Below are 13,941 nucleotides of genomic sequence, written 5' to 3'. Positions count from 1 at the left end.
CCTTAAAGGAAAAGGAAATAAAAAAAATGGTGAATTAAAGATGAAGCTCTTGGTGAAAATGCACTAAGAAAGAAAATTTTGGGCATCTTCCTCTGATGTACAGAAAGTGAGGCAATCACATATTGTATACCTGAGGATTCAGGTAGCTTGTGTGCAGTACTACTGCTCTCTTATCTTTGTTTCACTAAAAAGAAAAAAGATTGCCATGCCTAGAACCTTGTACGACCTTGTATGACAGATCAACTTCAATGTTATCACTGATCTTGATGCGTTTTATGTTAATTATTCATTGCTTCTCATGTAGTTTATTTCCTTATTTTCTTTCCTCACTGGGTTATTTTTACTTGGAGCTCTTGGGCTTATAGCATCCTGCTTTTCTTACTTGGGCTGTATCTTATCTAGTACAGTAATAATAATAATAAACATGGGATTGTAGGGTAATATATTACTCGATGTAGTTCTTATTACTGTTTGATAATGATTTTATTATTATTTGAAGGTAGCAGCAGTAGGGGATTCAGCATTATGAAGCTTCATCTGTGGTGGATAATGTGGGAGGGTGGGCTGTGGCACCCTAGCAGTACCAGCTGAACTCGGTTGAGTCCCTTGTTAGGCTGGGAGGAACGTAGAGAGTAGAGGTCCCCTTTTTGGTTTTTGTTTCATTTGTTGATGTCGGGTACCCCCCAAAATTGGGGGAAGTGCCTTGGTATATGTATGTATGTAAAATTTGAAAATCTTTTACAGGCATGTATTACCACAAGCGAGAGATTACCCCTGAGCTCGAAGGGATCTACCGATTCAATAAAGCCGACGAAGCAGTTTCTCGTTATACAAGCCGAGAAGTAGAGGTTCGGGCCTTGGTCGAGGGGCAGTTTGTTGCCAAGCGCGTTCATGCGGAGAATCTTGGTTACAACACGGGTAAATTGGTGATAAATATCTGTATAGGATAAGATATTATCTTAAAAAAGTGCCACAATCATGCAAGCAAAATTACAAAATTAATAAATCATTTGAAAGAAATATTAATATAAGGATTTAAATTTCTAATTCAGGTAGTGGCTCCCGTGTTTTGGCCACAGGAGGAGCTTCCAATAATACGAGCCTCTTGCAGGTCTTGGCAGATGTCTTCAACACACCTGTATACACTATGGTATGTCTTCCAAAGGTCGCCTATGTTTATTATCAACTAGAAGAGGCCATCGACTATTTTCCATATCTTTGAGGTAGCATGAACCTGCCCTTCAAACTGTCATACATAACTTTAACTTTTGAGTGGAATTCGGTTTACCTACAGAATCAGTAAATAATGATTTCTCTTATAGTAGTCAATTGGAAATGTTCCTGACTGGCGATCTGCGGGACTAGGGTTCGTGACCCGCTTAATCTCGATGGTTTCTTGTAGTTTCTGCAATATCCCCATTCTTGTAAGCGAAAGAAACGGAGGCTTTGGGAAGCCTTGCAAGCTAAGAAAAGGGGACTTGTGGGAATTCTATAGGTTTACCTGCTAGATCATCTGCAGCCATTTCCTAGCCTTCCCTGGTCCTAGCTTGGCTGGGTGGAAAGGGGGCTTGGGCACTAATCATATGTATATATGGTCAGTCTCCAAAACATTGCCACTGTCCCTTGTGTCTGCCATTCATGAGCGACGTTTAAATTGTTTTCAGTTTTAAATGCGATCTTTTTTTCAGGAAATTGCCAATTCAGCCTGCCTTGGTTGCGCTTACAGAGCTAAACACGGCCTTCTCGGAGGTCAGTACGAGCAGGTGATCAAAGGACCGGAATTTAAACTGGCTTGCAAACCAAACAATGACGCTGATAAGGTTAGTGAAAAGGAAATTTTCCTTTCATTAGCAATTATTTCCTTTTCAGGAGATTGAAATTATCTTTAAACAAATTTAGCATTCCTTTCAGTAGCAATTATTTCCTTTTCAGGAGATTAAAATTATCTTTAAACAAATTTAGCATTCCTTTCAGTAGCAATTATTTCCTTTTCAGGAGATTAAAATTATCTTTAAACAAATTTGCCATTCCTTTCAGTAGCAATTATTTCACTTTCAGGAGATTAAAGTTATCTTTAAACAAATTTGGCATTCCTTTCAATAGCAATTATTTCCTTTCAGGAGATTAAAGTTATCTTTAAACAAATTTGCTATACCTGAGAATTTAGTCATCTTGAGCCCCCTGCTTAAGAAAAGCTTATATATGTAATACTATTTTATAAAATCATAGAAAACCAAAGATTTAATAATTCCTCAGAGGCATTCTATTTGAATAACAAGAATTACAGAATATTATCTTTTACATATAGGTTTTCTTGGGCCAAGGCTAGAAATGTCAACAAACATTTTTCTTGGATTTATAAAAATGAATTGTACAGTATTTTGAGGTTTATTTTCACACTAAATAGCCATGTAGTAACTTGGCCCTAGGTGTTTTTGTCACCTTTTTCCAAAAAAAAAAAAATGGTTTACAAATTTACCAGTTCATTTCTACTCTTACTCTCTCTGTACAGTCGAGAAAATGACTGCAAATTGACTGTGATACCCATTCATTCATTGTAATATGAAAATATATGAATTAACTAATTTTTTAAGAAATCTGGCATCGTTTGCCCTCCTAGTTTTGTGATCATGAGGTGAAATCTATCTACATTATGATTGAGTCCCTGGTTAGGCTGAAGGAACGTAGAGAGTAGAGGTCCCCTTTTTTGTTTTGTTTCATTGTTGATGTCGGCTACCCCCCAAAATTGGGGGAAGTGCCTTTGGTATATGGATGTATGTATGTATTTTAAAAATTCCTATTTATCAGTGCTCAATGGTATGTGATCCTTGTAGGTTTGATCTCTAAGAGCTAATTTTAGGAGAATCTGGCATATTTAGTTCCCATTCTTTAAATCCACCCCTTGGAACAATGAGATGATATGAGTGTTATGTTATTGCAGTATTATGATTGTACTCCCTTACAAGGGAATATAATTCTTTGTTCAGTAAGTGTGGGATTATTTTCCAAGTACATTACTGTATTTAGTTATATATTATGCCAGAAAGCAAAGCATACAATAGAATGAGAAGAGAATGGAAAAAAAGGAAGAAAACTTTTCATCATCTAAGCCATGTTCAGTATGTGTGGGATTATTTTCCAAGTATTCAATTATACATTATGCCAGAAAGCAAAGCATAAAATAAAATGAGAAGAGATGGGAAGAGAAAGGAAGAAAACTTTTCATCATCTATGCCTTTGGCTATGCCATTGACCACCACTGCAACTGTCGCCGTTACTGGTATATGCGTCCCCTTCGGGTAGTTCATACTTGTGTCTTAACTATCCCTTTATTATTACTATTATTAATACTAGCTGAGCTATAATCCTAGTTGTAAAAGCAGTATGATATAGGACCAATGGCCCCAACAAGGAAAAGGAAAAGAAATAAGGAAACACATTGAATAGTGTGCTGGAAACAATAGTGTGCCTGAGTGTACCCTCAAGCAAGAGAACTCTAACCCAAGACAGTGGAAGACCACGGTACAGAGGCTATGACACTACCCAAAACTTTTTTTTTTTTTTTTTTTTTTTTTTTTTTTTTTTTTTTTTTTTTTTTTTTTTTTTTTTTTTAGCAATCATGAGTCTTTGCTCTTTAATGAACTTCTCAGATGAGTGTTTTGACCTTGACTTCTACTTTTGTGTTGGTTACCAGATAGTCAACTATGATTGAGTTGGTTAACAGTATAGAAGAGCTGATATTTCCTGAAGATTCCATCTTACTATGGTAGATATTCAGCTGGGTAGGAAAGTGTTATTTTTTGTGAAATTGATTTTGAAAATAATTTTGTTTTGTGCACAGACACCATCTTTTATCCAGGTCATTTCTTTCTGCTTTCTATCCCTTTTACCCCAAGGTAAGGTTAAATTTCGAGCACATTTTGCTATATATTTTTTTAAATTGCTCTAACAGCCTTAATTTTTGTCATAGAGAGGTCAGGTTAGTCTCATTCTTTTGGAAAATGCCTGAAGTTTCTCATTAAATTATCAAAAATTTACAAAAACATGTAAATAACAGTGTTTTGCAAGAACTTACCGGTATGTCCTTTGGGGGCAAAAGGGCTATTATGGTGCAGATGCTTCTATTCTAGTATGATGTGATAGGTTAGATCAAGTAGAAAAGTCTTTCACAAATTTAGGACAATGGATGCACCAACTCTCTCCTTGATTAGGAAGCTTGAAGATTTCACGGCATATTTCACCCCTATACCAGCTTGAGGATGACTTACCTCCCAGCATGTCTATCCTGCAACGAGACATTTTAGCTGTTTCGCCCGTCATAAGCACTTTACCCACTTCAGCTGGGTCTTGGTTTTACTGTCCTGATTTTCTCTTCTTCAATGTCATCTTTCGTGGTAGACTCTGTCTCCTTTTTCAACAGCTAATTCAAGCTCTCATTTATGCATGTAGTAGCTCTTATGTTGGGATCTTTGAAGGTCAGAACTATTTCTAAAATATCTCCTTTTTTAATGCCTCACTTGGAAACATATACTTGTTTGTCCCCGAGCTATTGGACACTGTTTCTGCAGCCCCTAAAAGTATTTTGTTAATCTATTTCACGGATACGATGAAAATAGATCATGAGTCTGATCTTCCTCATCATTCATTGATTTCTCATGCTCTTCTTACTTACCACAGCCTTTGGTCATAACTACCAGTTCATGGCTGGCAGCCAAATAGAAATATTTTGCCATTTACTGAAGGGTTCTTCACCATAGTCTAATTTTCCCCCTTGGCACCTCATCCTAGGATTACTTATACTTCTCTTGTAAAACAGCCTATTCTGGGTTCTGTGGTTTAGGGTAGTCCTCTGGAATTCCCTTTGTTGAACAGGCTGACAGTCTTTCTTCATAGTTTATTTATAACAGAATTATTTTATGATCTTTGTTTATTTATTACTTCTCATATAGTATATTTCATTACTTATTCCCTTTCCTCACTGGCCTATTTTTCCCTGTTGGAGCCCCTGGGAAAATCCTGCTTTTCCGACTAGCTTTGTAGCTTGGCTAGTAATAATAATAATAATGGTAATAACAACCAGGACCTTTGATTTATGAACAATTGTCTTTGGTCCCACTGAACCAGATCTAAAGGCAATAACTTAGTATGGGAATGGTTTTGAATAACCAACTTCCAGAAACTAATCCTCGTCACGCTCAACGTAGTACTGTAATTGCCTAGAAAACCAGGGGAAGACATCTTAACCTTTTCACCCACAAGAGGACGTACTGGTACGTTCTTGCAAAACACTGTTATTTACATGTTTTTGCATATTTTTGATAATTTTATGAGAAACTTCAGGCATTTTCCAAAAGAATGAGACCAACTTGATCTCTCTATGACAAAAATTAAGGCTGTTAGAGCAATTCAAAAAAAATATATAGCAAAATGTGCTCGAAATTTAACCTTACCTTGGGGGTAAAAGGGTTAATGAGGCAGTAATATACAAACAATTTGAAGTATGCCTTTACAGTTGCTGGTAACTGTAAGAAACATGCGATGCAAAGAATGGTATGTCAGTTACCACATACCGCTAGAATGCTCATTCCTTTACTAAGTTCATGTGTTTAATGAAGGGAAGAAAATTGGAAAATTTTTCAATTTTACAGGTAAAGGTAGTTTACACCAATCTTCTAAAGAAGCTAATGAACATCAGATGAGTATAGAAATAAGAAATTCTATTATTGAATCTTTTTTTTTTTGTCCTTAAAATTTCCAATCACAGTCCGTAATGATAAAGTAATTGAAGTTAAAAACGTTCTCGACTTTGTAGCGGAACCAATTATTAAGATAGAATTTTGATGATGAAGTCATATATCCTTGTTGAAGGTTATTTTTTCATTGAAAAAATTTCCAATCAAAATCTGCTGTTTAATTGAAGCCAAAAATTGACGTTTCCAACTTTGTCGCGAAACCAATTAAAATATGATAGGGTATGTTGATGAAGGAGAAGTCTAATTGGTGAGGGATCTATGGTCGTGGTTCAATCATGCCCCAGTTTTCTATACCGACACTCAATGAGTGAACGAGCTAGGTTTATTCCTGGCATTCCATGCATCTCTTTTTCTCTGGTATATTCAGCAATAACTATGCCTTAGAAATGGTGCTAGAGGAGCATTTCACTGGGCGACACAGGTCCCTCACCCAGAAATAGATTTTCCCTTCATCAAAATCCCTTTTTTATATTGAAGTGAATAATAAACACTGTTTGTCGAAAATCATAGTTAATGAAACCGAATTATTTCCAGGTATACACAGCCATGGTGGAACGTTTTTATGAATTGGAGATGTCCCTACTGGCCCCCAAGAAGACTGACTGAGTTGTGTTTTTAAATTACACTTTGAGGCAAGCAGCTTTAGCACGTTCCAGATATCTTTAATCGAAGGTTGTTTATTTATAAGAAAAATGCACTAGATTAATATAAAGAAAAATCAGAATCTTAATATAGGAAAGTAAAGAAATAATAAAGTTGTTTTTATGTAAATTTATAGGTATTTTAGATCTATTTTTTTATTTATAAGTAGCATTCTGCATCAACATGCATTATTGGAGAACATTTTTTAATAGCTTTAGGCTATGTTTATTATGTTGTTAGTTAATATAAGATTATTTTTATATGACTTCTAAAACGCACTAAAGATTCTTGCATTTAATGTACTTAATTATGCTTTATTTTTGGCTTCTGAAACATGAAATGTTGCCCGCTCTAGGTAGCTAGTCATTATTTGCTGGTCAAAACTGAATTTACTTAAATCCTCAGTTAATTCCTTACTGTTTATCGACTTCAGTTCATGCATTTAGGTTAGAAAATAAATACCTCATCTGAGGGTCTCATACTCAAGCATTCCCTTTTCACACCTGCGTTTATCTTTAATTCCCATCGGGAATAGAAAAAAATACCTCTTCTGAGGGTCTCGTACTTAAACATTCCCTTGTCACACCTGTTTTCTATCTTTAATTCCCATTTGAAATAGAAAAAAATAACTCGTATGAGGGTGTCATACTCAATCATTCCCTTTTCACACCTGCCTTCTATCTTTAATTCCCATCGGAAATAGAAAAAATTACTCTTCTCAGGGTCTCACACTTAAACATTCCCTTTTCACACCTGCCTTTATCTTTAATTCCCATTGGAAATAGAAAAAAATACCTCTTCTGAGGGTCTTACACTTAAACATTCCCTTTTCACACCTGCTTTCTATCTTTAATTCCCATCGGGAATAGAAAAAATACCTCTTCTGAGGGTCTCATACTCAAACATGCCCTTTTCACTCCTGCCTTCTATCTTTAATTCCCATCGGGAATAGAAAAAATACCTCTTCTGAGGGTCTCATACTCAAACATTCCATTTTCACACCTGCCTTCTATCTTTAATGCCCATCGGAAATAGAAAAAAATACCTCTTCTGAGGGTCTCATACTCAAACATGCCCTTTTCACTCCTGCCTTCTATCTTTAATGCCCATCAGAAATAGAAAAAAATACCTCTTCTGAGGGTCTCATACTCAAACATTCCCTTTTCACTCCTGCCTTCTATCTTTAATGCCCATCGGGAATAGAAAAAATACCTCTTCTGAGGGTCTCATACTCAAACATGCCCTTTTCACTCCTGCCTTCTATCTTTAATGCCCATCGGGAATAGAAAAAATACCTCTTCTGAGGGTCTCATACTCAAACATGCCCTTTTCACTCCTGCCTTCTATCTTTAATGCCCATCGGGAATAGAAAAAATACCTCTTCTGAGGGTCTCATACTCAAACATGCCCTTTTCACTCCTGCCTTCTATCTTTAATTCCCATCGGGAATAGAAAAAATACCTCTTCTGAGGGTCTCATACTCAAACATTCCATTTTCACACCTGCCTTCTATCTTTAATGCCCATCAGAAATAGAAAAAAATACCTCTTCTGAGGGTCTCATACTCAAACATTCCATTTTCACACCTGCTTTCTATCTTTAATGCCCATCGGAAATAGAAAAAAATACCTCTTCTGAGGGTCTCATACTCAAACATTCCATTTTCACACCTGCTTTCTATCTTTAATGCCCATCGGAAATAGAAAAAAATACCTCTTCTGAGGGTCTCATACTCAAACATTCCCTTTTCACTCCTGCCTTCTATCTTTAATGCCCATCGGGAATAGAAAAAATACCTCTTCTGAGGGTCTCATACTCAAACATGCCCTTTTCACTCCTGCCTTCTATCTTTAATTCCCATCGGGAATAGAAAAAATACCTCTTCTGAGGGTCTCATACTCAAACATGCCCTTTTCACTCCTGCCTTCTATCTTTAATTCCCATCAGGAATAGAAAAAATACCTCTTCTGAGGGTCTCATACTCAAACATGCCCTTTTCACTCCTGCCTTCTATCTTTGATTCATTTCTGAAATAGAAAAAGTACCTCTTCTGAGGGTCTCATACTCAAACATTCCTTTTTCACACCTGCTTTCTATCTTTAATTCCCATCAGAAATAGAAAAAATACCCCTTCTGAGGGTCTCATACTCAAACATTCCTTTTTCACACCTGCCTTCTATCTTTGATTCATTTCTGAAATAGAAAAAGTACCTCTTCTGAGGGTCTCATACTCAAACATTCCCTTTTCACACCTGCTTTCTATCTTTAATCCCATCGGAAATAGAAAAAATATCTCTTCTGAGGGTCTCATACTCAAACATTCCCTTTTCACACCTGCCTTCTATCTTTAATTCCCATCGGAAATAGAAAAAATACCTCTTCTGAGGGTCTCATACTCAAACATTCCCTTTTCACACCCGCCTTCTATCTTTAATTCATATCGGAAATAGAAAAAACACCTCTTCTGAGGGTCTCATACTCAAACATTCCCTTTTCACACCTGCTTTCTATCTTTAATTCCCATCGGAAAAGTCTTCCTGGCTTTATTAGCACCTAGGTTTTCAACATACAGGCTAGCTGTGATTCCACACCTTGGTTAGCGACCCACAGACTAGATGCAACTCCAATCGGTATATCAATTGTTGCGTAGACTTCCCATGTATCGTAATACATTGACTGGACAGACAGGTGCACCTAAAGGTAGAAGTCGGGTAAATTTTCCTGTTATTGAAAAATAATACTCTTCTTTAATGGAAATTTCCAGTACAGTACTCGATTAGGTACTCCATTATCTGTCAGACAGAATACTTGGATTGTTTTAGATTGTTCAAACGAATTCCCCTAGGGAACTAAAGCTTGTTAGCATTAACTTAGGGACAAATCACTAAGATTTGTTATTTACAAATACTATTTCACTGCCTTTGAATAACTTTTAGCCAAAACGGTTTGACTCGCGCCAAAAATATTAGTGTATGCTAATGAGAATATTTTAAAACTTTTAATAAGAGTACAATGTTGCTTTCAGGAATGTTTTCTCATTCCCTTTGCTTCAGTCAACTTCAGGTGGCAGCTACCCGCTTCCTATAAACTGCGGAGTAGAGTAGTATTAGTATCTTTTCTTGTTTTTCTTTAAATGGCGCAAGAATCAAATTTGAAGCACCTTTTTAATGGACATAAGTAAAGTACTGTATGCTTTATGGACCTTTTTGGCTGTCTTCCAGGAACTTCAACAACCTTGACACTTAATTTAAAATATGTTTTAGATTTGACAGTAAGCCAAAGTAATGGTAAAAGGCATTGCCACCTTCTAATTAATAATTTGATTCTTACAGCACTCAAATTAGGCTCATAGATGCTATTTCCTAAAATGAATTTACTATAAAGTTGTTTTAGCCTTAAATACGGATACCCCAGTTAAATCTTTAGTGAAATATTCTCATGTTAGACTATACGCACAAAACGAATCTTAGGCACAAGTTCCAGCTGCTATGTCGATAAAATATTTCATTATCTTACCAGAAATCTGTCAGACTGGGATCATAACTTGCTTAATTCCATTGTATTACCCAATGGTTTCTTCAGCATTCCTCATGCACAATCTGTGCTTACTTTATAGACTTCAATCACTGTTCTTGCTTCAGTTCTGTCAAACTTCTGCTAACTTTTACCTTATAGACAAGTCCAGTGTTCCACCCCCCTAGTTGTGACTCCTCACTTCATGGACTTAGTGGCCCAAATCCATGTAGTATATAATCCAATCCATTGTGTCCCTTGCTTACAGTTAAGCCCTGTCCACATGATCGAGCATGCCTGACGGGCAAACAGTGATACCAGACCACAATAGTTAGTAAGAATGAGGGTTAACGACATCAGAAGCGGGAAAACCACAGACAGGGATCTGGCATCATAGTGTTGCCAGATCCCTGCCTTTAGTTTTCCCGCTTCTGACGTCATCAACCCTTATTTTCACTAACTATTGTGGCCTGGTATCACTGTTTGCCCGTCAGGCATGCTCGATTGTGTGGACAGGGCTTTATATTGCAAGGTTGACATCATCAAGATTTGTTTGCGCACAAATACAAATCATCGTCCTTTTATATGATTATGACTCTGGTGCAGCTGGCGATGTGGATAGGCTTTGTCCAGGAAAATTACTCTTCACTTTGACTTGGAGCAGTTCAGTACACACTGCTTTGCTGTTGCTTAATCTTCTGCTTTTTCTTTCAGTTTGAATAAATGTGATGGTAGATTGTTCTGTTTGAGGGATATTAATGGAAGCCAAGAGTATGCAATGCTTCCTAATCACTAAATGCGAGTTTTCTTTTGCTATGTGCCGTTACCCAACAATTGTCCCCGTTGGGCTGCATATCTGTCGCTGTTCTATACCTCATGTGTACGTTGCCTTACATTGACAATCTGAACCTAATTAACCGTTTTCCCTAGACATCACTGGTGCCCCTTCGGAGAAATAGTTTTGCTGCTGTCAAGTGTGAAAGGGGAAGGGCACCACCTTTCTTTCTTTCCTTCCTGTCTTGCAACCCATGAAAGGTGCTAAAGACGTATCACTTGATTGTGCCATTCTCGCCTTTCTCTGAGAACGTTGTTATCGGCCTGCATGAAACCATCGAAGACTTCAAGTCCTTCCTTCTCCACTGCCTCCTCTTCATCAGTCTTTGCTGTAACGAATAGAAAACGTCATCTGAGAAAACCTATTGATAGGAACAGTACTTGCCACTCCTTCAGTTTCTCTTCCTGTTGGAAAGGCAGTACACTACAGACATCCATTCGGAAGACGAGCCTAGAGAGTTCTCTGGCCTGGACTCTGCTACCAAGACCAACCTAAACAGCTTTTTGTTTTCAACCTCTTTGCCTTAACCCTGACTGCGACAATCCCGGAACGCAGCAGTATTCAAACTTAAGCCTTCTCAGGCAGAAAACTGATCTTGATGCTTCAGCCAACTTACCAGTGAGCCTTGGAAAACTGATGAACAATGCACTTGACTGTCCTCCAGGGGAGGAGTCTTCTCCTTCTTTAAATGCATTCAAGAATAAGATGGTGAGTGGCGTAGTGTCATCAGAAAGAAGACTTCTTGCAGTCAGTGAACAGGAAGGATACATACTGTACATTAAAATACCCATCCTTTGGTGCTCAAGACTTTAAGCTAGCAGTTCAAAGCCCAGAAGATCAGCCTGTCTCCCATTCCAGAGCACTTAAACACACCTCTTCTAATACCTACATGAAGATACTTGCCTCTGTCATTTCTTGACTGTCCCTCTGCAGGACCAAGACAGTTCTCTTTCAAGTCTTGTGGCCTGGCAAAAGAGAGAGGACCGGAGTATGCTGACAACACATTGAATGTTATTGTTAACCCTGGATAGGTACGGTGGGTCGTTAGCGACCCCGAGCGTAAAAAAAAAACAGGTTTTTCTCACGTGACTCAGCCCCGTGACTGAATTTGTGGGTGATCGACCTGCAGGAGGTGTCTCCCCTACACGCTCTAGTAGTGTCCAGATGTGCATTGCTGTAGCTGTACTCCTTCCCCGATTTCTGAGACGAGTCGGGGTCGTTCGCGACCGAGTTTACCCTTCTAAGGTAGTTTGCATAATTATCAAAGTTATTACGTATTATGAAATTGTCGTAGAATGGTGCAACTTGTATAGGTTATCAGTTGTAGAAAGTCTTGGTGGATTGTTTGGCTACCATGTGCATGATTTTTTTTTTAGTTAAAATGTCGTTCATCACCACGAGGACCATTTTACCGCGATTGCCCCTTTTTCATTTTTTTTCATTTTTTTGCCAAGTCATTTTTCCGTAAGATATTGCCAAATAGTGTCGTAAAACTTTTGCTTGTTTAGTGTTGGAAAGTGTGTCTAGATGATCTGGCTACCCATGCATGACTTTGTTTTTGTCAGATACGACGTAGTTATTGGTATATTGGGTATTTAACTGCGGTTACCAATTTCTGTTTTTTTTCAATATTTGTAAAAATTACTACGTAGTAAGGAATTGCCGTATATTTTCATTTTTTTTTCATGTTTATGTGTTAGAAAGTGTGCCTTGATGGTTGGGCTAACACGTGCATGTCTTTTTTTTTATCTGAGATGCCGTATATTAGAATGTCGGGCATTTTACCGCGAGTACCCCTTTTTCATTTTTTTTCATTTTTTTGCCAAGTCATTTTTCCGTAAGATATTGCGAAATAGTGTCGTAAAACTTTTGCTTTTTTAGTGTTGGAAAGTGTGTCTAGATGATCTGGCTACCCATGCGTGATTTTGTTTTTGTCAGATACGACGTAGTTATTGGTATATTGGGTATTTAACTGCGGTTGCCAATTTCTGTTTTTTTTTTCAATATTTGTAAAAATTTACTACGTAGTAAGGAATTGCCGTATATTATTGATTTTTTTTTCATGTTTATGTGTTAGAAAGTGTGCCTTGATGGTTGGGCTAACACGTGCATGTCTTTTTTTTTATCTGAGATGCCGTATATTAGAATGTTGGGCATTTTTCCGCGAGTGCCCCTTTTTATTTGTTTTGCATTTTTTTGCTTAGTCATGTTACCGTAAGGAATTGGCAAGTAGTGTCGCAAAACTTATGTTTTTATAGTGTTGGAAAGTGTTTCTAGATGATCTGGCTACCCATGCCTATTTTTTTTTAGCCAGATATGGCGTGTATATAAGTATGTGTTCGATTTTCCTGTGATTGCCATTTTTTCGTTTTTTCCCATTTCTTTCAAAATTACTACGTACTAAGGAACTATCACAGAGTAATGATTCATTTATATGTTTATTTGTCGGAAAATGTGCCTTGATGGTTTGCCTAGCACGTGGCTGAAATTTTTTTTTCTGAAATGCCGTATATTAGAATGGCCATTTTTCCACGAGTGCCCCTTTTTATTTGTTTTGCATTTTTTCGCTTAGTCATGTTACCGTAAGGAATTGGCAAGTAGTGTCGCAAAACTTATATTTTTATAGTGTTGGAAAGTGTTTCTAGATGATCTGGCTACCCATGCCTATCTTTTTTTTAGCCAGATATGGCGTATATATAGGTATGTGTTCGATTTTCCGGTGATTGCCATTTTTTAGTTTTTTCCCAATTCTTTCAAAATTACTACGTACTAAGGAACTATCACAGAGTAATGATTCCTCTAGATGTTTATTTGTCGGAAAATTTTGTTTACTTTTTTTTTTTATTGAATATCATCAAATTTTTTTAGCTAAAATATTATATTGTTTTACATTTTTTTTTTTCGATTTTATTTCCCTTCAAATAAATTTTTTTGGGTCAGAATTTTAATTTTATAGTCGTAAAATAATCGACAATTATCCAGCAACCCACCATACAATTTTTATGCATATCCAATAATAATTAGATTAGTAAATAACACCTTGAAATTGACATACCCTTCCTACATTTCAAGTGGCAGATTAGGGAGTCTGAGTCAGTGTGGTTGGCGGCCATTTTGTGGACATATCCGAAGCGTAAGCTGCCTTATCTATATATATTCCTGTTCCCTATAGAATTTGTGATATTTTGGTATATTTTT

At 37.0% G+C, this 13,941-nt stretch overlaps 2 protein-coding genes across 3 annotated transcripts in view; one reads left to right on the top strand and one right to left on the bottom strand.

The window, feature by feature from the left end:
• The window catches only part of LOC137623136 (xylulose kinase-like), a 29,873-nt gene extending 22,978 nt beyond the window's left edge, over positions 1–6,895 (top strand). The window contains exons 10-13 of the mRNA XM_068353816.1: positions 745–918; positions 1,053–1,150; positions 1,689–1,820; positions 6,288–6,895. Of these exons, the coding sequence (XP_068209917.1) occupies positions 745–918; positions 1,053–1,150; positions 1,689–1,820; positions 6,288–6,359 (476 nt within the window). The 3' untranslated portion in view covers positions 6,360–6,895. The remainder of the gene's footprint in view (positions 1–744; positions 919–1,052; positions 1,151–1,688; positions 1,821–6,287) is intronic.
• Positions 1–13,941, bottom strand: part of LOC137623146 (uncharacterized) — a 419,809-nt gene that overhangs the window by 349,690 nt on the left and 56,178 nt on the right. The gene's annotated exons all lie outside the window — the stretch shown is intronic.

Source organism: Palaemon carinicauda, chromosome 30 (genome assembly GCF_036898095.1).
Source record: "Palaemon carinicauda isolate YSFRI2023 chromosome 30, ASM3689809v2, whole genome shotgun sequence".
In the NCBI taxonomy this organism is placed as follows: Eukaryota; Metazoa; Arthropoda; class Malacostraca; order Decapoda; family Palaemonidae; genus Palaemon; species Palaemon carinicauda.
Note: the sequence above shows the minus strand (reverse complement) of the source record. Positions and strands in the feature narration are given on the sequence as shown.